We start from the raw sequence: 24,476 nt of genomic DNA on the forward strand, positions 1-24,476 counted from the left end.
GTAGTGATTAAGAGACAGATGCCTCTAGCAGTGCCTGTTGTCTCTTGGGGAAGCAGGCCACAAACACAAACAAATGAAATAATAACAGATTGGGGTAAATGCTATGAAGGAAACATGTAGGAAACTGACACAGACTGGAAGGAAGTGGGAGCTACTTGAGGTAGTGTAGTCAGATTCTGAGGCTATAGGAGGATAAGGATGTTCCCTGGGAAGAGTGGGCAGGGGTTGTTGTTTCAGGTAAAGGGAGTATACTTGGTATGGGAAGGTGTGTGGTGTGTCTGAGGAATTGAAAGTCTACTGTGGCCGGGTGCGGTGGCTCAAGCCTGTAATCCCAGCACTTTGGGAGGCCGAGACGGGCGGATCACGAGGTCAGGAGATCGAGACCATCCTGGCTAACCCGGTGGAACCCCGTCTCTACAAAAAATACAAAAAAACTAGCCGGGCAAAGTGGCGGGCGCCTGTAGTCCCAGCTACTCGGGAGGCTGAGGCAGGAGAATGGTGTAAACCTGGGAGGCGGAGCTTGCAGTGAGCTGAGATCCGGCCACTGCACTCCAGCCCGGGCGACAGAGCAAGACTCCGTCTCAAAAAAAAAAAAAAAAAAAAAAAAGAAAGTCTACTATGTCTTGTAACATAGGGCCTGTCATCCTCTGCCAGTTGCTGTGATCGCACATCTTAATAGATTTGGTTCTGGCCAGACGTGGTGGCTCATGCCTGTAATCTCAGCACTTTGGGAGGCCAAGGCAGGTGGATCACAAGGTCAGGAGTTTGAGACCAGCCTGGCCAATATAGTAAAACCCTGTCTCTACTAAAAATACACAAAATGTTAGCTAGGCGTGGTGGTGGGCACCTGTAGTCCCAGCTACTTGGGAGGCTGAGGCAGGAGAAACACTTGAACCCGGGAGGTGGAGGTTGTGGTGAGCTGAGATTGCACCACTGTACTCCAGCCTGGGTGACAGAGTGAGACTCCGTCTCAAAAAAAAAAAAAAAAAAAAAAAAAAAAATTTGATTCTGTATTTCTAAACCCTAGTATACTTCCTGGCCCAGAGTAGGTACTCAGAAAATGTTTGTGGAATTATCGTTTAATGAATTTTTCTTCTGCTGATTTCCATTCATTCTCTTTGTCCTTTTCCATTTGACATTGGCTATACTGGTCTGTGGCTTCTTGGTTGGCTTAGTGACTAGTTATATGACTTGCTTAAATTAAGCTCATTATGGTAACCTTGTTTATTATGAAGTTTTGCTTATCTTTCCTTTCCAAGTTGAATTTTAGATAAGAGTTTTTGATACTTTTTGGCCTTTGGAAAACAGTTTTGTGACTAATTTTGTCATGGTGACCACCATGTGCATATATCCCCTCCAAATTAACAGTTCTCATGCTGGGGTATGTTTGTCCTCCTGACATTTACAACATGGATATCATTGGTTTATTTTGATGATTCATCTTGGTTTGTTTATATATTCCTATTGCTGTTTTGTGGCTCCAAATCTTTTTTAAAAAGTACATCTGGTGAACCTTTATTGGATGTCTAATATATGCAGGATACCCTGCAGATTCAGACTGGATCTCTGAAGGTTTGATCCAAAGGCTAAGTCTTCTCTGAAACCTTTCCCAACCCTCTAGTTAGAAAAAATGGGACTCTGATGAAAAAGTTTATCGTGGGCTCTAGAATGAAGAGTTAAAAAAAATAAAAAATAGTCCCGGTTCAGTGACTCCCGCCTGTAATCCCAGCACTTGCGAGGCTGAGGCAGGCAGATCACGAAGTCAGGAGTTCAAGACCAGCCTGGCCAACATGGTGAAACCCCGTCTGTACTAAAAATACAAAAATCGGCCAGGCATGGTGGCACACACCTGTAATCCCAACTACTCAGGAGGCTGAGGCAGGAGACTTGCTTGAACCCGGGAGGCAGAGGTTGCAGTGAGCCGAGATCACACCACTGCACTCCAGCCTGGGTGACAGAGTGAGACTCCATCTCAAAAAAAAAAAAAAACATAAAATAAAAATAAAAAGAGGGGAGGATTTATTCAAGTGCTTTAGAAGGGGGCAGTGAAGAGCAGCAGAAACCCAGACTGTCCAGCCTGGGCTGGACATGGAGGAGAGATAATGCCTCTCTTTCCTCTAGTCCTGGTTATGGGATATAGGCAGGCTGGTTCATTCTAGAGCTATGCTTCTTTTTTTTGTTTGTTTGTTTTTTGTTTTTTGGTTTTTTGAGATGGAGTTTCGCTCTTGTTCCCTAGGCTGGAGTGCAATGGTGTGATCTCGGCTCACCACAACCTCCACCTCTTGGGTAAAGTGATTCTCCTGCCTCAGCCTCTCAAGTAGCTGGGATTGCAGGCATGTGCTACCACACCCAGCTAATTTTGTATTTTTAGTAGAGATGGAGGTTTCTCCATGTTGGTCAGGCTGGTCTCGAACTTCCAACCTTGGGTGATCTGCCCGTCTCGGCCTCCCAAAGTGCTGGGATTACAGGTATGAGCCACTGCGCCTGGCCAGCTATGCTTTTTTTTCTCTCCTTTCTTCCTGAGATCCAGAGTGTTCCTGATCTTTTTGCTTGTGGAGAGGAATGGGAAATCCCATAGGCTTAACAAATTTCTCTTTGGGCTCTTGCCACCCTGGGGGCTCTGATGATTGGTCATCTATTCTGTGTCTCCAGGACCTAGCAGTTTGTTTGTCTCATAATACAAACTCAGGAGTGTTTGTTGAATACTGAAGTTCATAGGGCATAGTTCCTGCCCTGTAAAGTGCTTAGCAGCCTTGTGTTTGTATTAGCCATTTAAAAATCTTGTTTGTGACTTGAGTTTGAAACATTTTTGTTGACTCTTGAACTCTTTCTTCCAAGGAAAACTATTGATTTTTGAACATTTAAGTAGTACCTGATTATCATTTCAAACTCTCTTATCAGTGTAGGAAAAATGGACTGAAATTGACTCAAGAAGAGGTAGGAGGCTGGGTGCGATGGCTCATGCCTGTAATCCCAGCACTTTGGGAGGCTAAGGGGGATGGATCACGAGGTAAAGAGATTGAGATCATCCTGGCCAACATGCTGAAACCCCGTCTCTATTAAAAATACAAAAATTAGCAGGGCATGGTGGCGGGCGCCTGTAATCCCAGCTACTCAGGAGGCTGAGGCAGGATAATCACTTGAACCCAGGAGGCGGAGGTTGCAGTGAACTGAGATCATGCCACTGCACTCCAGCCTGGGTGACAGAGCGAGATGCCGTCTCAAAAAAAAAGAAGAGGTAGGAAACTTAATCAGACTAGTGACCATAGAAGTGATGGGAAAGGTAGACAAAGAACTACCTTCTAAGGAGGCCCTCAGAGTAGGTGGTTTCATAGAAAATGAAATAAAGCATTCTAGTTTGTCTGTGAGGTTATCATAGCCTAATAAACTGGGCAGGAAGGGCATAATACAAGGAAACTTGGACAGATCTCATTTATAAAAGAGGTACAATTCTTGTCAATAAAATCCTGAAACACCAAGTAGAGACTTATTAAATGAATGTGCATGAAACCAAATATGATTTATTCTAGCAGAGTAATGATAACTTAAATTTAAGAAATCTATCAGTTCATTATATTTACAGAATAGAAGAGGCTGGGTGCAGTGGCTCACACCTATAATTCCAGCACTTTGAGAAGCCAAGGCAGGTAGATCACTTGAGGTCAGGAGTTTGAGACCAACCTGGCTAACATGATGAAACCTATCTCTACTAAAAATACAAAAAATTAGCCAGGTATGGTAGCATGCACCTGTAGTCCCAGCTACTCGGGAGGCTGAGGTGGGAGAATCACTGGAACCTGGGGGGCAGAGGTTGCAGTGAGCCGAGATCACACCACTGCACTCTAGCCTGGGCGACAGCATGAGACTTCATCTCAAAAAAGAAAAAGATAAAAGAGAAAAGTTTTATAATCTTCTTGACAAAGGCTGAAAATTCTAAAAATGTATTATTATTATCTGTTTTTTAGATGGGGTCTCACTCTGTCCCCAGGGTAGAGTGCAGTGTCACAATTATAGCTCACTGCAGCTTTGAACGCTTGGGCTCAAGTGATCCTTCCACCTCAGCCTTCCGAGTAGCTGGCACGCACGCCTACTCCTAGCGAATTTTTTTTAAACTTTTTTTTTTTTAGAGATGAGGTCTTGCTGTGTTGCTCAGGCTGGTCTCAAACTCCTGGCTTCAAAGTGATCCTCTCATCTTGGCCTCCCAAAATGCTGGGATTATAGACATGAGCCACCATGTCCAGCCAATATTCTTATTTTCCTCTTCTATAACACAAAAGATGTCATAAGATACACACTATTCTGTAACTTGTTTTTGAAAAACTTAATGTGTCATAGAAATCTTTCCATATCAGCTCTTAGAGTGTGTCTTCATTCTTTCTTATGGCTGTATAATATGCCATTTTGTGGGTATGCCATAGCGGTACATAAACATAATATTCATGAAGATATCGGTTGATATCTTTAAAAAAGTTTTTTAAACTTTTAATTTAAAAGTATTTATTTTTGGCTGGGTACAGTGGCTCACACCTGTAATCCTAGCACTTTCAGAGGCCAAGGCCAGCGATCACTTGAGGCCAAGAATTCGAGACCATCCTGAGCAACATGGCAAAACCCCGTCTCTACAAAAAACCCCATCTCTACAAAAAATACCAAAAAAGTAACTTAGCCAAGCATGGTGGCGTGAGCCTGTAGTCCCAGTTACTCAGGAGGCTGAGGTGGATCACCTGAGCCTGGTAGGTCGAGGCTGCAGTGAGTGGAGATTGCACCATTGTACTCCATCCTGGGTGACAGAGTAAGACCCTGTCTCAAAAACAAAACAAAAAACAAAAACAAACAAACAAAAAACAAAACCCAAAACCCCAAAAAGTACTTAATTTTTGCTTATAAAGTAATATTTAACTAAATTAAAAAAAAATTCACACTAAAGCAAAAATCTCTTAGCTATTCCTAATCCCTGTCCCCTCCTAAGAGCTAATTTTTGTTATTAGTTTGATTATCTGCCCCTTTCTGGCTAATGTTCCCATTGATTGGAAATGTAACTCCCAGCTGCAATGTTAGTTTGGAAACTAGAGTCTCATCAATGGCTCTTAGTTACACATGGAAGCTAGAAATTCTCTCTTCCTTTTTCTGTCTGTACAAATTCCATTCATATCTCTTTTGTTAACCCTGTCTCATCATCTTCAGCCTGCTTTATGGTTGTCCAAATATTTAGATTGAACCAGATAAAACTGCTATTTTGGTAGGTAAAAAGCAGTTGATTATCAGCAATTAAATGTGGTTCAACCTAATAGTTTTAAAGCCTAATCCATTTATGTGTCTAGTTCTCCTCAAGGGCAGGGGCCAGAACACATGTTTGTATAATCCCTTCCAAGACCTAGAATTGACTGGTCAGATCAAAAGCACTTAGTAAATTCCTGTTGACTGATGAAGCTAAGCTGTCCCCAAGGCAGGCAGAGTTGTGATCTACTAAGTCTTACCAGGTTGATCTCTAAGATGGTTTTTGTAACCTCTCTCTTCTCTGAAATGTAATTGAGTCCCCACCGCCATAAATGACTTGCATCTTTGTCATACTTTAGGGAAGTGGGGAGGACCACTTAATCTTTGGAAAATTTTGCCCCTTGGCTACTATTGAGCCTCTTGGAGGGGTTTGTTTAGGTCTGCAGAGAGTGGGATACGTGTGCCTGGTAAAGTTTTTTTGAATGAGGGAGAAGCTTTCTTTATATTAGCCGAGGACACAAAGACCCTTCAGAGCAAGTGGAGTTGGTGGCCTAGGAGTTCACACTTGATTCTATGAATCCTGACTTCCGACCAGTGCATATCCAAAATAATTTAAGATTTGCCCTGAGGTTGCCAACTTTTAATTTTGCCAAATAAGTACGTTTAAAATAAGTATGTAATTATGTACTTTTAATAGTTAATATATGTTTATAGTACAGCATTTAAAATGTCCAAAAGGATATACAGCAAATGAAATGAGTCTCATACATCCTTTCTAGTTGCTTAAAACTATTCAGTTCCCCTTTCAGGGGGCAAACCGGGTTACTTGATCCTCCTTCCAGAGATAGCCCACACATTTAAAAACAGGTATGACTGTATTGGCTCTCTCCCTTCCCCCACATAAATGGTAGTGCATTCAAATACTGTTTGACAGCTTGAGTTTACCCCTACATTTCTTAGAGATCTTTTAAAATCAATACATTAAAAAAATTAAAATCAATACATAGAGCTGCCTTATTCTTTTTGAAGGCTGTGTAATATTAGGAAGGGTATTAAAAACAAACAGTTGTTATCTTTTTAACTTAAAAGGTATATTTAAATAGTAAAAGAAAGAATGCAATTTCAAGCGGGGCGTGGTGGCTCATGCTTGTAATCCCAGCAATTTGAGAGGCTGAGGCAGGAGGATACTTGAGCCCAGGTGTTTAAGACCAGCCTGGGCAACATAGTGAGACTCTACCTCTACAAAAAAAATGACAGAAAATTAGCTGGGCGTGATGGTATGAGCCTGCAGTCCCAGCAACTCTGGTGGCTGAGCTGGGGGATCACTTGAGGTAAGGGGTTCAAAGCTGTAGTGTGCCATGGTGGCACCACTGTACTCCAGCCTGGGCAACAGAGCAAGGCCTTGTCTCAAAAAAAAAAAAAAAAAATGATTTCCATGTAAAGAAAATTTCCTGCCTTAGTCCAAGGACCCTGTGTGAGAAAACTGTTGCTAGAGATAGTAAACCATTAAAGAAAGTGGTTTAAGGCCAGGCGCAATGACTCATGCCTGTAATCCCAGCACTTTGGGAGGCCGAGGCGGGCGGATCACGAGATCAGGAGATTGAGACCATCCTGGCTAACACGATGAAACCCCGTCTTTACTAAAAATACAAAAAAATTAGCCGGGCGTGGTGGTGGGCGCCTGTGGTCCCAGCTACTTGGGAGGCTGAGGCAGGAGAATGGCATGAACCCAGGAGGCGGAGCTTGCAGTGAGCTGAGATGGCTCCATGGCACTCCAGCCTGGGCGACAGAGCGAGACTCCATCTCAAAAAAAAAAAAAAAAGTGGTTTGAATAGGAATGTGTTAGGACAGATTGTGTTGTTTTAGAGAGGTTTACTAGCTTCAGGTAGACTGAATGAATGAGAGGGTAAGAGATACATAATTGCCATATTGATATCCTTCTCCCCATTTTGCAGAGAGAAGTGGATTTAGGGAATCCTCTCTTGTCTCCTACAGTTGTACTATTTCATTTGTCAGATCAGACAGTTAGCCAGTCTGCTGTCAAGATGTCTTGTGTTTATAGCAGCTGTCAGTTGGATTGGAGTAGGAAGACTAGTTTCAGGGCTGTTTATGTCTTTTGTTAATATTTTTGAGCAATTAAGGTACGCATAGTAGCAATTAGGAGTTATGGAAAACATACTCTTTCAGTCCTCTGTGAGGATTATACACATGAAGTGATGGGGCCCTGAACTTGAGGAGTGAAATTGGAATAGGTTGCTAAAGTCTGAGAATGTTGGAATTAAAAAAACTGACAGAATACATGACCTTTGGGAAGAATAAGAAGAGTGGAATTCATTTGCTAAACATTTATTGAGTACCTAGTATGTGCAAAGTACTGCGATACGTTAATAACGCCAAGCAAACTGCCTTAGAGGGTGCTAGTGTAGGGCTGAAAAGTACACAGTATACAGACACAAGAAAGCAGGCCTGTTCATTTAGGTAGCATGTGTTTATTAGGACAGCACTGTACTAGGTGCTGGATATAAGAAAGGAAGGAAATGGTACAAACCAGGTTGCAGGGAGAAAATACGGATAGAATGTAAACTTTGTCAGTCTCAAATAGCTATTTGATTAATATAAGTGTTTTCAGAGAAAAACTCCATACAATATTTTTATTTATTTTTAACCCTTTATTTTTTGGAATGAGCAGTACCTTTATATAGTTGAAATAAAAATGTATTATAAGGTATACTGCAAAAAGTCTCCCTCCTATTTTTGCCCCTCCCCGCCTCTTATCCAGATATCTCTCTTGTGTCAGGAATAAATGCTGGAAAAAGAAACCAGCCTGAGTATTTTAACCACAAAAGGATTTAACGTAGGGAATTGGGTACTACATTGCTGGAAAGGCTGGAAGAGTGGGACTCAAGGAGGCTGCCCTTAGGGTATCATCTTGAAAGGCCCACAATTGTAGCTGTGATCTGGAGGTCAGGAAATCACTACTGGCACTGCCATCTGCACCACTGCTGCCTGATATGCATGAAGCTGATGATTAGACATTAGGCTCTGACTATTGCAGAGCAGCAGCAGCAGCAGCAGCAACATCTGGGAGCTTGTGAGAGCTCTTAGGCCCCAGCTTGGCATACTGAATCAGAATTTTCATTTCAACAGGACACCCTGATGATTTACATGTATGTGGAAGCTTGACAGGCCTTGTGCTGGCCAGGGTTTTTACGACCTTGGCCACCAATTGTAAGGAAGTCAGGGAAATGTAGTTGTTGATTTTCCCAACTCTCAGTCTAGAAAGAAGGTTAAATGGAGGTTAAAAGAAACCATCTACTGAACTGGCCACACTTTTCCACAAGTAACCTTTGTTGTTTCTTGGGCATCCTTCCAAATACTTTTTGCATATATAAGCATATGTGAATACATATCCTTCTTTCTCTTCTTTAAAAAAATAAGTCAGGTGTGGTGACTCATGCCTGTAATTCCAGCATTTGGGGAGGCTGAAGTGGGCAGATAGCTTGAGCCCTGGAGTTTGAGACCATCCTGGGCAACATAACAGAACTCTGTCTCTACAATAAATACAAAAATTAGCCTTGTATGGTGGTGTGCGCCTGTAGTTTCAACTACTTGGGAGGGTAAGGCTGGAGGGACACTTGAGCTGGGGAGAGGGAGGTTGTAGTGAGCTGAGATCACGCCACTGCACTTCAGCCTGGGTGACAGAGTGAGACCCTGTCTCAATCAATCAGTCAATCAATCAATCAATAAAACAAAGCAATAGCTTAACATATACAGTGTTCTGCATCATATAACTGTATATCTTAGAAGAGCTTTCCATATCTTGACAGATAAAAATCATCTTGTTCTTTTTAATAACTGCATAGTATAAGGCCAGGCATGGTGGCTCATGCCTGTAATGCTAGTGCTTTGGGAGGCCGAGGCAGGCAGATCATGAGGTCAAGAGATCAAGACCATCCTGGCCAACATGGTGAAACCCCGTCTACTAAAAATACAAAAATTAGCCGGGCGTGGTGGCGGGTGCCTGTAATCCCAGCTACTCGGGAAGCTGAGGCAGAGGAATCTCTTGAACCAGGGAGGTGGAGGTTGCATTGAGCAGAGATCGCGCCACTGTACTCCAGCCTAGCGACAGAGCGAGACCCTGTCTCAAACAAACAAAAAAACCCCTGCATAGTATTCCATTATGTTGCTTACAAAATGCTTAAAATTGAGACTGTCTGATACAGTCTGGGTTGCATGGTCATTCTGCTTTATTGGCACACGTAAAATCTAATCTAGTTGTTAAATGTTTTCTTCTTGCCTCTTGTGTGCCCATGTCTTTTGTGTATGTCATCTTGTTTAATCCACACTACAACCCAGTGTGCTTCTTCCACTTTACATGAGGGAACTCAGGCTCTGAAAGTTTAATTTAATAGTTTATAAACTGGCCGGGCATGGTGGTTCACCTTTGTAATCTCAGCATTTTGGGAGGCTGAGGCGGGCAGATCACCTAAGGCCAGGAGTTTGAGACCAGCCTGGTCAACATGGTGAAACCCCATCTCTACTAAAAATACAAAAATTAGCTGGACATGGTGGCAGGCGCCTGTGATCCCTGCTACCCGGAAGGCTGAGGCAGGGAGAGTCACTTGAACCCAGGACGTTGCAGTGAGCCAAGAGCACACCACTGTATTCCAGCCAGGGTGACAGAGCGAGACTCTGTCTCAAAAATAAAATAAAATAAAATAGTTCATAAAATAAGGAATATGCAGGTTGGGATTTGGATCTCAGGTCTATTACCTTCCCTAATTTGTGATTTGACCCAATTACACGGAGTCTCTAAACGGTAGGCCTGGTAACCTTCTCCTTTGGGAAGAGGTTTGGAAATATACCATTATGGATATTTGGATATTTGGGGTGGGTATTAAAGGAATGCCAATTTTTTTTTTTTTTTTTTTTTTTCTGACTCAGGTATCCAGCTCACATAGAAGACATTGACTACGAGGAAGGAAAAGTACTCATCCATTTCAAGCGCTGGAACCATCGTTATGATGAGTGGTTCTGCTGGGACAGTCCTTATTTACGCCCTTTAGAGAAAATACAGCTGAGGAAAGAGGGCTTGCATGAAGAGGATGGATCTTCTGTGAGTAAGAAATCTGGGAAGTTCTATAGTACGCAAGGTCAGCCATTGGGCTGTTTGTGTTTCAATCTTTGATGTTCAGTAGCAGCTGGGGACCAGTTCTTATTTAGGCCTATAGTTGTAACCCTGAGATCTCAATGACGCCTGGGGCTCTTGAAGAATCCCAATTTTTTTGTTTGTTTGTCTGTTTGTTTTTTGAGACAGAGTCTTGCTCTGTTGCCCAGGCTAGAGTGTAGTGGTGCAATCTCTGCTCACTGCAACCTCCACCTCTCGGGTTCAAGCGATTCTCATGCCTCAGCCTCCCTAGTAGCTGGGATTACAGGTGCCCACCACGGCTAATTTTTGTATTTTTAGTAGATATGGGGTTTTGCCACATTGGCCAGGCTGGTCTCAAACTCCTGACCAATTTTACAGCACTGTATCCCTAACTTCTAGAACACTGCCTGGCACATAGTAGATCTTCTGATCTTTTGTTAAGCTGTCTGATCTTTTGTTAAGTGATCATTCCGGCCAGGTGCGGTGGCTCACACCTGTAATTCCTGCACTTTGGGAGGCGGAGGCAAAGGTGGAGGCGGGTGGATCACCAGATCAGGAGTTTGAGACCAGCCTGGCCAACATGGTGATACCCCACCTCTACTAAAAACATGAAAAATTAGCTAGGTGTAGTGGAGGGTGCCTGTCATCCCAGCTACTCGGGAGGCTGAGGCAGGAGAATCGCTTGAACCCAGCAGGCAGAGGTTGCAGTGAGCCAGGATGATCACGCCACTGCACTCCAGCCCAGGTGACAGAGTGAGATTCCATCTCAAAAAGAAAAGAAAGTGATCATTCCATGTAGAGCATTGTACTAATCTCATATGCAAGGTCTTTGTTTTTCTTTTGAGACAGGGTCTTGCTCTGTTGCCCAGACTGGAATGCAGTGGTGCGATCATGGCTCACTGCAGCCTCAATCTCAGGCTGAAGCAGTCTTTCCACTTCACCTTCCCGAGTAGCTGGGACCATGGGCCCACCACACCCGGCTAATTTTTAAATTTTTTTATACAGACAGTGTCTCACATTGTTGCCCAGGCTGGTCTTGAACTCTTGGGCTCAAGCAATCCTCCCACCTTGGTCTCCCGAAGTGCTAGGATTATAGGCGTAAGCTCATCATGCAAAATCTTTTATAAGCCCTCAAAGAACCTGGAATTGATTGGACTGTATTCCATTTTTCTCAATTTTATCTCTATGCCTGGAGCTTTTACTGACTTCAAAATGCAGTATGAAGTTTTAAGGTTTTGTTTTGTTTTGTTTTGCTTTGTTTTAAGCAATGAAAGCACACATTTACTGAAATGAAAGTACACTCCATAGAGTGGGAGTGGGCTCGAGTAAGTAGCTCAAGAGCCGTGTTTTTGTTTGTTTGTTTTTGAGACGGAGTCTTGCTCTGTCGCTCGGGCTGGAGTGCAGTGGCTCGATCTCAGCTCACTGCAACCTCCGTCTTCTGGGTTCAAGCAATTCCCCTGCCTCAGCCTCCCGAGTAGCTGGGACTACAGGTGCGTGCCACCATACCTGGCTAATTTTTTGTATTTTTAGTAGAGACAGGTTTCATTGTTAGCTACGATGGTCTTGATCTCCTGACCTCATGATCCGCCTGCCTCAGCCTCCCAAAGTGCTGGGATTACAGGTGTGAGCCACTGCGCCCAGCCTGTTTTTTTGTTTTTTTAAAGAGACGTTTTATTGCTCTGTCACCCAGTCTGTAGTGCAGTGGTACAGTCTTTGCTCAATGTAGCTTTGACCTCTTGGGCTCAAGCAATCCTCCTTCCTCAGCCTCCTGAGTACCTGGGACTATAGGCATATACCACTGTGCCTGGCTAATTAAAAAATTTTTTTTGTAGAGACAAGGTCTCATTATGTTGCCCAGGCTGATCTTGAACTCCTGGCCTTAAGGGATCTTTCTGCCAAAGAAAGAAGATCCTTCGTACCTCCCAAAGTCCTGGGATTTTAGGCGTGTGCCCTTGTGCCTGGCCAGTTTTAAGGTTTTTAAACAGGCATTGAGACATCTATAATGGTCCTGCTACTTTTAGATCTGACTCAGCCCTGCCTTCTATTTTCTTTTTCTTATCTTTTTTTTTTTTTTTTTTTTTTTGCGACAGTCTTACTCTATTGCCAAGGCTGGAGTGCAGTGGCATGATCTTGGCTCACTGCAACCTCTGTCTTCCAGGTTCAAGTGATTCTCGAGTCTTAGCCTTCTGAGTAGCTGGGACTACAGGTTCATCCAACCACACCTGGCTAATTTTTGTATTTTTAGTAGAGGTGGGATTTCATCATGTTGGCCAGACCCCTGACCTCAGGTGATCCACCTGCCGCAGCCTCCCAAAGTGCTGGGATTACAGGCACGAGCCACTGTGTCTGGCTTATTTTCTATTTTAACCCTATTAGGGAACTTGAACTCTTACTGGCCTTTTTTTTTCTTTTTCCCAATTAAGGATTATTCAGTATTGTTCCATTTGACTTTTCAGTGTTCATTCTACAATTTTTTTTTTTTTTTTTTTGAGACAGAATCTCACTGTGTCACCCAGCCTGGAGTGCAATGGCATGATCTCAGCTCACTGCAACCTCCACCTCCTGGGTTCAAGTGATTCTCCTACCTCAGCCTTCTGAGAAGCTGGGATTACAGGCAGCTGCCACCACACTGGCTAATTTTTGTATTTTTAGTAGAGAGGGGATTTCACCATGTTGGCCAGGCTGTTTTCTACCTCCTGATCTCAGGTGATCTGCCCACCTCGACCTCCCAGAGTGCTGGGATTACAGGTGTGAGCCACTGTGCCTGGCCCATTGTGCAAAATTTATCAGTGCAAACTGTGTGCTGGGAAAAGTGTATAAAATATTAAAGGTGAATGGTTGCTTTCCCTGGCTAAAGACCCTTTAGAAGTGTAGGTGGCATTAAATGCTGCTTCCCTGAGTATGAAGTAGCCTCATAATCTTCTAACTCCTATACTGGATGTATATCCTAGTAGTCCTGGCCTCTTAGACTCATTTTCAGAATGTATGTTGATTAGGGTGGAATTATCATCAGTGCTGTGCCGTGCCTGCCCAGACCTCTTGGGCTTATTGAGGTCTTGTGTCCCAGCCCTTTTGTTTTGACTCTTGTCTTAGTCTTTTTTGTGTTGCTATAATAGAATATCTGAGACTAGGTAATTTATAAAGAAAAGGGGTTTGTTTAGCTCACAATTCTGCAGGCCGGGAAGTTCAAGTGCATGGTACTGTCTTCTGGCATCAGCTTTCATGCTGCATCATACATGGTGGAAGGTCAAAGAGGGAGACAAGTGTGAAGAGAGGGACCTAACAGGAGGAGGAGCCTTGCTTTATAACAACTTGATTTCTTGGGAATGAATCCATTCCCAGGAGAGTGAGAAGTCACTCCTGTGAGACAGCATTAATCTGTTCATGAGGGATTTGCCACCATGACCCAAACACCTCTCATAGGCCCCATCTCCAACTCTGTTGCCCTGAAAACATTAACTTTTGGCGAGGACAAATGGCACTGAGATTATAGCAACTCCTGGTGTTGAACAACAGAAATATTTTCCTCCATCCCAATAGCTACTTTCCTTTCTCACTCTCTTATCAATCCCAGCCTCTTTTATGAGATCTGGTACAGTGCATGTCCTGTGAAATTAGGTTGGTAACAGGATCTTTTTTTTTTTTTTTTTTTTTTTTTTTATGTTTTTTAGGAATTTCAAATAAATGAGCAGGTCCTTGCTTGCTGGTCTGATTGTCGTTTTTACCCGGCCAAAGTCACTGCTGTTAACAAGGATGGTAAGGCATTTGAGTTGTAGTTGTTTTTACTCATGATTTAGGTGGTGGTGGTTGGCGGGGGGGATGTTTGTAATGTTAGAGCATGATAGTATATTTTCAGTATTTCTTTACTGCCTAGGTATCTGCTTTATTCAAGTTAATCACTATGTCAGGAGTTGGGAAGAAATTATAAGTGTAAAGAAAACTGGACAAAAAAGGTAGTTTGACTTTTTACCCCCTAATTTTCAGGCATTGTTTTCTAAAACAGTCACAGTTCATCTGTCACTCTTCCTGGAAGTATGCAGGTACTTGCTGTCTAGGAGTTCCTAATAAAATTGATGAGATAGCCCTGAATATTTGTGAATAGCCTAGAAATTAAATGAACACTAACAAACTTTAAAAAATGTGCTTTCTTGATGCAAGGTGATTGAGGGTGGTCTGTAACATTGGAGTTGGCTAGTGGAAACTGGGATGCCGGAAGTTAGAGCACTGAGTTGGGTTTCTTTTGCCAGAGCTGAACGTGTGGAGACAGAATGGGAAACTTGACTAATAGAGGCTCATTTTGCTAGTAAAAGGGCAGGCAAAGAGTTTTGAGGATAATATGTATGGTCAGAATCCTGACACCTGGAGAATAGAGTCTAGGTCCCAGTGATACCATTGTAAGCACGTTCCACCAGGGTATGTGTGGTCTCCATGATCTCTGAAGTGAATGTTTAGGGAAGTCAGGCCTCTTGATGCCACTGTAGGATTGACTCTTAGGCCAGTCTGAATTTTCATTTGATGAAGTTATTCAGGTATTTATTAATATTCTACTAACTGCTGGGCCTCAGGCTGACCAAGTTTTGTCTGAGAATGATTTTTTTTTTCTTGTTCTTTTTTGAGACAGAGTCTTGCTCTGTTGCCCAGGCTGGAGTGCAGTGGTGCCAGCTCAGCTCACTGCAGCTTCCATCTCCTGGGTTCAAACAATTCTCCTGCCTCAGCCTCCCGAGTAGCTGGGATTACCAACGTGCACCATGGTCAGCTAAATTTTGTATCTTTAGTAGAGACGGGGTTTTGCTAGGTTGCCCAGGCTGGTCTCATGTGATCTACCCACCTCAGCCTCCCAAAGTGTTGGGATTATAGGTGTGAACCACCATATCCAGCCGCAACTTTTTAGAGAAGTATTTTTCAGGCCAAACACCATGGTTCGTGCCTATAATCCCGGCAGTTTGGGAGGCCATGGTGGGAGGATCAGTTGAGGCCAGGAATTTGAGACCAGCCTGGGCAACACAGTGAGACCTCATCTCACTATGAAAAAATTAGATGAGGGTGGTGGCATGTTTCTGTAGTCCTAGCTACTCGCATGGCTGAGGTGGGAAGATCCTTTGAGCCCAGGAGTTTGAGGCTGCAGCAGGCTATGAGAGTGTCATTGTACTCCAGCCTGGGCAGCAGAATGAGACTGTCTCTTTAAAAAAAAAAGTATTTTCAGTTGTGCTTCCTCCATAAGCTAAAATTATAGGAGGGAGAGTCTCGAGGCTATGGTAGTTCCTAAAATGGTCATTTGCAATGCTAATATATTGTTTCTGAAGCTCCATATTCTGTCCAGTGAAATTTAGTTAATTGAAGGACGTGAAAATGAATGGAAATTTCTGCCAAAACCTGTTTTCCTGAGGTTCTCGGGTCTGAAGTCCTGTATTACGCTGACACACTGACTGGTTTTTGGGACTAACTGGAAGAGGGAGGAGAGGATATGGGAGAGGGGCAATCCTGAAACAGAAAGTTAGTGGGACAGGCCAGGTGGTACTATTGGCCACCCAGATTGTGAAGGAAGGCTAGCCTTTGTAGGAGCTCAGATCTATGTCTGATTTGGAGATGAAGATAATTAATGCCTCTAAGAGGGGTGGGAAGATGTGTTGGTGGAGGCAATGAAGGCTTAGTAATCTACTGTTTAGATCTACTACCTGCAGAGCCCAGAGCTTGGCATCATGGAGTAAAATAAAAGAAGACCTGCGGTAGAATGAAGTAGGTGCTGAAATAGAGCTACCAGGAGGAGGCAGGGCAGGATGGTGCAGGTTAATCATGGTAGGCACCTGTCTCTATAAGGTTTTGTGTTTGTGTGTGGGATGGGTCAGAACCTCTTTGAAATAATTATTTCAAAAATGTTAGGTTTGGATTAGTGCTAATGATCAGTTTCTGCTTCATCACGATTCACTGTGGGATTACTTGTGGGATTGGGAGCGACAATGCTAGTCTCTCTTTTCTCTCTTTCCCTGGTCTTTTCTGCTGTGCCTTAGGTTCATCCGTAGCAGTGACCACCAGCTTAATGGCCCTGTGAGGAGCAGCTCTGCTGGCAAGGCAGCATGTTTATTTCCTGTAAATGTCACTTATGTCTTGTTGGTGCTGCCAGGAGGAGGCAGGGGATATAGTGAAGTCACGCCTTGTAGATTTATGTTTAGAAGGCTTGGTGTGATTTTCTTGCCACTCTTAATCTCCTTGGATGTTTTGCTAAGGCTGATTGTTGATCTGGCTGGTGGGTGGGGACTCTAGCCAGAGTGGAAGTGGCAGCTGCTGGCACTGAGGAGTCTGGCATGATTGAATCAGAACTAAATAACAACTTTAGTTTCTTAAGGGAGTCTGTCAGCACTTGGAAAATAGGGCATTTAATGCCATATTATTTAGCTTTTTTCAGTTGGAATGGTTCTTCAGCAGTGGAGATTAAGCATTATTTAGTGTGAAGGCAGTGGCAGTTGGTAGTCTTGTTAGACTCTCAGTCTATGTTGTTGTAAAAGACAGTAAAAGATGGGTTTCTACGTTCAGGGAATCTTTGTTTGGAAGCCATCTCTGGTGAGCTGACCTCACCTCTTTGCTGGGGCTGCCTAGCTTCCCCCTCCCTTTTTTTTTTGTTTGTGACAGAATCTTGCTCTGTTGCCCAGGCTGGAGTGCAATGGCGCAATCTCTGCTCACTGCAACCTCTGCCCCCCGGGTTCAAGCGATTCTCCTGCCTCAGCCTCCTGAGCAGCTGGGACCACAGGCACACACCACACCACACTTGGCTAATTTATATGTATTTAAGATTTCAAATGTACTTTATTTCTTCAGTAATGCCATATCTTAATGGGTACACAGTGCTTTAACTTGGCATCAATTATGAGCTGTTTTTTAAACAATTCATTATTACACCAGCTGGTATGATTACTGTTCTCTCCATTTTGGGGGGTGACTCTGCCAACAGGGGACAGGCTCCATTCTATTCTGATTTGTGTTGTTACATATGTCCATAGAGCAATACAGAAAGTGGCTCCACTAGCTAATACAGTATTACCATATTTGTCATGAAAATCAGGTGTACGTTTCTGGTGGCTCTGCCATCATTGTTTGCTGAATGCTTCGACCTTGGAGACGACTTAGTTTGTTTTTGACCAAGGGAAACATCCTGAAGGTGAAGATAGAACTGCAGCAATGAAGCTGCTGCTTTAATTTTTGCATTTTTAGTAGAGACGAAGTTTCACCATATTGGCCAGGCTGGTCTGGAACACCTGACCTCAAATCATCCACCTGCCTCAGCCTCCCGAAGCTCCTCTTTTTTTCACACGGGGAATAGCAGAGTCAATTGTCTATCAGGGCTTTCTGCCCCCAGTAGTGTACAACTCTGCTCTGTGATTTTCTTTAAGGAAACTACTTTGTAGGTTAGCATTTATGACAAAATGGGGAATTGTTCCTTTCTGTTGATCTGTGGTTCTTTAATTTGAATAAGCAGGTAAATCAGCTCCTTCTTCCTAAAAACTATGCATATTTTTGGGTCATGTCCCCTACCTACCCCGCCAGTTCAGTCTCTGGGGCAGTGACTGAAGTCTGCATTTATAACAGGAGACACTATGGAAATGATCTTGTTTCTAGAGTCTCTGGCTGAAGCTGCTCTTATTTTTTGTTTTCTTCATGCTGTAACTGATTCTACATTTGAAATGTGGGGAGGTTGATACTATGTGAACAGCTTTGTAGAAAGAGAAAAGGAAGATTTAGGCCCACACATGCAGGTGCTAACTTGGCTGCTGTTTTCTTCTTCTGGGGGAAGAGGGATTGTGCTTCCCGCCACCCTCCCACTTTTTTTTTTTTTTTTTTTTTTTGCCTAGATAGCCTTTAAAGATGTCAATGTCTGGCCAGGCGCAGTGGCTCATGCCTGTAATCCCAGCACTTTGTGGGGCCAGGGCAGTGAATCACCTGAGGTCAGGAGTTGGAGACCAGCTTGGCCAACATGGTGAAACCTAATCTCTACTAAAAATACAAAAATTAGCCAGGCGTGGTGACACACACCTGTAGTCCTAGCTACTCAGGAGGCTGAAACAGGAGAATCACTTGAACTCAGGAGGCGGAAGTTGCAGTGAGCCGAGATAGTGCTATACTGCACTCTAGCCTGGGCAACAGAGCAAGACTCGTCTCCAAACAAAAAAAGAAAAAAAAGGTTGTCAGTGTGCTGTGCTTCCCTTTTAGGGTGACTTGGTGATATTGATCCCTTGGTCTGTGACAGGCCCTGTGCTAGGTTATTTCCATATCTTATCATATTTAGTCTTTACACAAACATGGAAAGGTTATTGCCATTAACCCCATTCTTATTTTGCAGATGAGGAACTAAGCTCACAGGGGGAAACTGCTTTAGGTTATAAAGTGCTTGGATGGTAGAGCTGAGATCTGCATAGAGGTCTGTGGTTCTCCAGAGTCCCTAAACTGTCGTTCCCACGGTACCAGGCTGCCTCTTTGGAGCAGGGTTGTTCTAAGAGGGCAGGTGTTGTCAATTAGGTCCAGGTGTTCACTGATAGAATGCGAGAGTGGATGTAGTGGTCTGCACTTTCTGGAGCCTGGTGTTGTCTTGAGAACCATGGTTGGGAGACAGGGTCTGGTCCCAGTTCCTGCTCAGTGATGATGGGTGTTCACTGCCTTTGCTCTGGACTCTTTTGAGCAGTTAGAAGTCAAAGAGGGAATGGAAATAGATGAGTGTTGTATTGGCCACAGAACCTAAACCCAATATGTAAAATTGCTGAGAAGAAAATACTTAGAGGGAGGGGAAGGCGTGCCCGCAGACATATGCACATCCTCACTCCTCAACAATCTGTGGAAGCCTAAGGACTTCAAGAAAACTTTTTTTGTTGTTGCTGTTTTTTGAGATGGAGTCTTGCTCTGTTGCCCAGGCTGGAGTACAGTGGCTTGATCTCAGCTCACTGCAACCTCTGCCTCCTGGGTTCAAGTGATTCTCCTGCCTCAGCCTCCCGAGTAGCTGGGATTACAGGTGCGTGCCATCACGCCTGGCTAATTTTTACATTTTTAGTAGAGATGGGGTTTCATCATGTTGGTCAGGCTGGTCTTGAACTCCTGACCTCATGTTCTGCCCACCTCGGCCTCCCAAAATGTTGGGATTACAGGCGTGAGCCACCGTACCCGACCTGACTAGTCTTTTTTTTTTTTTTAAAGGGCCGATCTGGGTATGGTGGCTGACGCCTGTAATCCTAGCACTTTGGGAGGTCAAGGCGGGTGGATCACCTGAGGTCAGGAGTTCAAGACCAGTCTGACCAACATGGTGAAACCCGTCTTTACTAAAAATACAAAAATTAGCCGGGCGTGGTGGTGTGCACCTGTAATCCCAGCTACTCAGGAGGCTGAGGCAGGAGAATCACTTGAACCCAGGAGGTGGAGATTGCAGTGAGTGGAGATCACGCCACTGCCACTGGACTTCAGCCTGGGAGACAGAGTGAGACTCATCTCCAAAAAAAAAAAAAAAAAAAGACTAGTCGAAAGCAGTCGTGAGGAGGAGGGAAAGAGTAGAATAAGAAGTTCGATCTGTAACTGACTGTGAACAATCAATTGAGATAACTCACTACTTTCAGACCAGCCTGAGAAAACATGTTTGAAAACCCTCTGTTTTCCATCTGTGGCTTTCTGGAATAATCTGACTTCCGAAGAGTGAATGAGATAGAAAAGAAGCCCTGGACGCTGGGCATGATGGCTCACATCTGTAATTCCAGTGCTTTTGGAAGTCGAGGTGGCAGGATTGTTTGAGGCCAAGAGTGTGAGACCAGCCTGGGTAACATAGACCCCCATGCCCTGCTATCTCTACTAAAAATTAAAAAATAAAAAATTGGCTGGACATGTTGCTGCTTGCCTATAGTCCCAGCCACTTGTGAGGCAGAGACAGTAGGATTGCTTGAGCCCAGGAGTTTGAGGCTGCAGTGAGCTAGGATCATACCACTACACTTCAGGATGGGTGACGAAGACCCTTTTTTTTTTTTTTGAGACAGTCTTGCTCTGTCGCCCAGGCTGGAGTGCAGTGGCACAATCTTGGCTCGCTACAACCTTTGCCTCCCAGGTTCAAGTGATTCTCCTGCCTCAGCCTCTCGAGTAGCTGGGATTACAGGCACCCACCATCATGCCTGGCTAATTTTTGTATTTTTGTAGAGACAGGGTTTCACCACGTTGGCCAGGCTGGTCTTGAACTCCTGACCTCAGGTGATGCACCGGCCTCGGCCTCCCAAAGTGCTGGGATTACAGGCTTGAGCCACCACGCCCGGCTGATGAGGACCCTGTTTCTAAGAAAAAAAGAGGCCCTGGAATATTAGTTGTGGTAGATTTCATGAGCAACAGAAATCTGTCCAATCCAAAATCACCCTTGTAGTATCCCTATGTCTTTGGTCCTAGAGAACATGAGCTTGTTATGCATCTCTAGTTTTGTTCTTAGAACCTTCTACTATTACTGACTGCTATAGGATTGTCTGCAATGCTGAGTCCTTAAACCTCAGAGGGGCAAGGCCAGGAAGCTTTGTTTCATATTAAAGTCTAAGGACAAAAGCTTCTCAAGGGAGTCTGAGGCAGGTAGCCCTTCTGTCAAGTTAGAGCAGATAGAACAGGATACACTTACTTTGAGTTCCTTCATTTACATGTTTGTTAGATAGTGTTTGTGGCCACAGGAGAACTACTAGTCACCTAGTAGGATTCCATGGGAAGATAATCTTTTAGTAATATACATGAAACCATTAAAGCAAAATTTTGGCCTCTCTGTTGTCCATTATTGTCTCTGAATTATTGAAGCCCAAGTTGGGCTGTGTTTAGCATGGTTAAAGGAGAAAGTTTCAAGATGATTCTTGGTAATCCTTTGGAAGTTAAAAGGATCAAAGACCTAGATATATCTAAGGATAGTCGTCCCTAGCACCTTTGGCCGTAGTTTGGGTCATTTCAGAGTGGCTGGTGCTACTCTGGGTCTGTGGTTTGGAATTAGGTTGAGGAGCCTGAGCAACAGGCAGTGTGGGGTGCTGGGAAAAAATTGGTCAGAGGTCGGTAGACAGGTTTGGATTCCAATGATAGCTGTCTCAGACTTAATCATGGAACTCAGGTTCCTTTTATGTAAGTCCTCCTTCTGGAATCTGCCATCAGGAGTAAGCTTCAAAATTAACTCCAAATAGCTGAAAATGTTGAAACGTTACTTAATATTGACTTTTGGATGTTGGAAATGCCTGTAAAAACGACAGTTTTCATTTTTATGTAACTAATGCTGAACTAACTTTGTTAATAAAATAGTTGAAAATATAGTCTTGGGTGACTTGTCAGCACACATAATATTTAAGATTTCAAGATAACTGGAGTCTTAAAACTCCCATCCTCCCATCTCTGTCCCCGGACTTGCCAGAGTTGCACCATGGTTGCTTGAGAAGGGTCTGTTTGGAATTCCATAGCATTGTTTATCATAACTCCTTTGCTTGCCAACACCCTCACAATATAGTCAGGGAAAAACAGGAACCCAGACTTTTGTTGTAAGTACTTGTAAGTCATTGCTGAGCTGCCTGTGTAGATAATTGTTTATGCTCTTATCCTTTTATGCTCTAATCCTTTTATCATAGCCTGTTCATCTAATTGGTGGTGTCATCTAATTGCTGATGTTTTAACCCAACCAGGCATAACTATATATCCTTATATCTTGTTTGCTAGCCAGTTTCTTTTTTTATATTTTAAATTTTTTTTAATTTTTAATTTTTGTGGGTACATAAGTAGGTGTATGTATTTATGAGTTACATGAGATATCTTGATACAGGTATGCAATGTGTAATAATCACATCAGAGTAAGTGGGAGTATATATCACTCCAAGCATTTATCCTTTGTTACGAACAATCCAATTATGTAGTTATTTTATTTTTATTATTTATTTTTTTTAGACAGAGTTTCACTCTGTCACCCAGGCTGGAGTGCAGTGGTATGATCTTGGCTCACTGCAACCTCCACTTCCTGGGTTCAGGCGATTCTCTTGCCTCAGCCTCCTGAGTAACTGGGATAACAGGTGCCCACTACCACACCTGGCTAATGTTTTTTGCATTTTTTCAGTAGAGACAGGGTTTCACCATGTTGGCCAGAGTGGTCTTGAACTCCTGACCTCAAGTGATCCACCCGCCTCGGCTTCCCAAAATGCTGGGATTACAGGTGTGAGCCACCACACCTGACCAAGTTATTTTAGAATGTACAATTATTTTTTACTATAGTCACCTTGTTGTGCTAGCAACCTAGGTCTTATTCATTCTTTCTAACATTTTTGTACCCCTTAACCATCGACATTCCCCCCCCCCACCTACTACCCTTCCTAGCCTCTGGTAACCATCCTTCTACTCTCTATCTCCATAAGTTCAATTGTTTTAATTTTTAGCTCCTACAAATAAGTGAGAACATCGAATTTTGTCTATGTCTTGCTAGCTAGTTTCTTTATGTATTGGTGACACCTGTGACAAATAATCACCTTTATTTTGTAAATACCAGGAATAAAGGTCAGTAGGTAATTACTAATTGTCTATGGCAGTGGTTCTCAGACTTTGGTGTACATCAGAATCACCTGGAGGACTTGTTAAAAACGCATATTCCTGTCCCCTGTTCCCAGTTGCTGATTCAGTGTATCTGAGATGGGACTGGTAACTTGCATTTCTAATGAGTTCCCAGGAGTTGCTCATGCTTCTGCTATGGGACCACACTTTGAGAAGCACTGGTCTACTCTGAGGCAGGTACTGTGTGTGGAAGAAAGTGGTCTAAGATATGGTGTCTGGCCTTGAAGAGCCTGCTTTTGAGTTGCGATCTGTACTTATATGAAGGTAGACCTAAGTTTGAAGCTCTGTAGGCTGGTGCCAAATGAGCCTAAGAAGTTCAGATCGGGAGGTAATCATTAGTAGCTGAAAAGCCAGGAAGCTGTTACAGAACTGTTGTGGGTATTTGAGCCGGGCACTTAAAGATCACAGAATGGCACATTCTCAGAAGGAAAACAGTTTAATACAGATATGGAGATAGAAGTGTCACTGGCAGTTTCAGTGGGTAGCTTGTCACTTTGAGTTGGTGGGTATTGGATGGTGGTAATGAGAAATAAGGTTTGGAAAATTGTTGGGCTCAGATTGTGTTGGACGTTGAATACTTTTGGACTTCATTTGGTAGCCGTGATTAGCCATTGACTAGGCCCTGTTGAGGACTGGCGGTGGAGGGGTGTGGGAAGAGAATGTACCAGAAGGAGAAAACCAGGTCTTAACTTTGTTGTTGCAATCTTCGGCTCCCAGACCTCAGGGTTTTTTGCAGGGGTTGAGGGAATTGGTTCTAAACAGAGAAAAACCTGTTAACTAGTGGAAACCATTATGTGATTACCAATGGTTTACTGAATCTTGACAAGATTAACTGTGATTATTATTTTAAATCCCTGGGGCAAAAATGGGTGGGTCATGAATTGGTTCTAAGATGCAAAATTTGAAAGTGTTGTTTGGGTGCGACTAATGAGAACTTCTGTAGTTGGACACCTTATTTGGGAAGATAAGATTATTTGGGTTTCGGCCGGGCGCGGTGGCTCAAGCCTGTAATCCCAGCACTTTGGGAGACGGATCACAAGGTCAGGAGTTCGAGACCATCCTGGCTAACACGGTGAAACCCCCGTCTCTACTTAAAAATACAAAAAGCTAGCTGGGCGAGGTGGCTGGTGCCTGTAGTCCCAGCTACTCGGGAGGCTGAGGCAGGAGAATGGCGTAAACCCAGGAGGCGGAGGTTGCAGTGAGCTGAGATCCGGCCACTGCACTCCAGCTCCACCGACAGAGCAAGACTCCGTCTCAAAAAAAAAAAAAAAAAAAAAAAAAAAGATTATTTGGGTTTCCAGCTTAAGGTTTTTAGCAGGGAGGGATCTTTTCTGAACAATTTTTTTTCTATTGGGAAAAAACTAACAGTGTAACAAAATAAAACTAACAATGTAGCAGCAAGCATTTTGTGTTTTGGCCAAGTCTCTATTTTAAAACATTGTATTATGAAGATAATTCAAATGGATTTTGAGATGTGGAAATAGAACACATCTCTAGAAACAATACCTTTAGCAGAATATGATGTTGCTTTTTTTGTTGTTATTGTTGG

General features: G+C 43.4%; 1 protein-coding gene and 1 pseudogene across 5 annotated transcripts in view; one reads left to right on the forward strand and one right to left on the reverse strand.

Annotated features, from left to right (window-relative positions):
• The window catches only part of PHF20 (PHD finger protein 20), a 188,225-nt gene that overhangs the window by 62,768 nt on the left and 100,981 nt on the right, over positions 1 to 24,476 (forward strand). For 4 of the 5 annotated variants that reach the window (XM_037995037.2, XM_073009320.1, XM_037995040.2 and 1 more), the window contains exons 3-4: positions 10,162 to 10,333; positions 14,038 to 14,122. In XM_037995037.2, the coding sequence (XP_037850965.2) occupies positions 10,162 to 10,333; positions 14,038 to 14,122 (257 nt within the window). The remainder of the gene's footprint in view (positions 1 to 10,161; positions 10,334 to 14,037; positions 14,123 to 24,476) is intronic. The other variant, XM_037995039.2, reaches the window with a different exon arrangement.
• Positions 17,176 to 17,512, reverse strand: LOC119621484 (cytochrome c oxidase subunit 7B, mitochondrial pseudogene; annotated as a pseudogene).

Source organism: Chlorocebus sabaeus, chromosome 2, assembly GCF_047675955.1.
Source record: "Chlorocebus sabaeus isolate Y175 chromosome 2, mChlSab1.0.hap1, whole genome shotgun sequence".
In the NCBI taxonomy this organism is placed as follows: domain Eukaryota; kingdom Metazoa; phylum Chordata; class Mammalia; order Primates; family Cercopithecidae; genus Chlorocebus; species Chlorocebus sabaeus.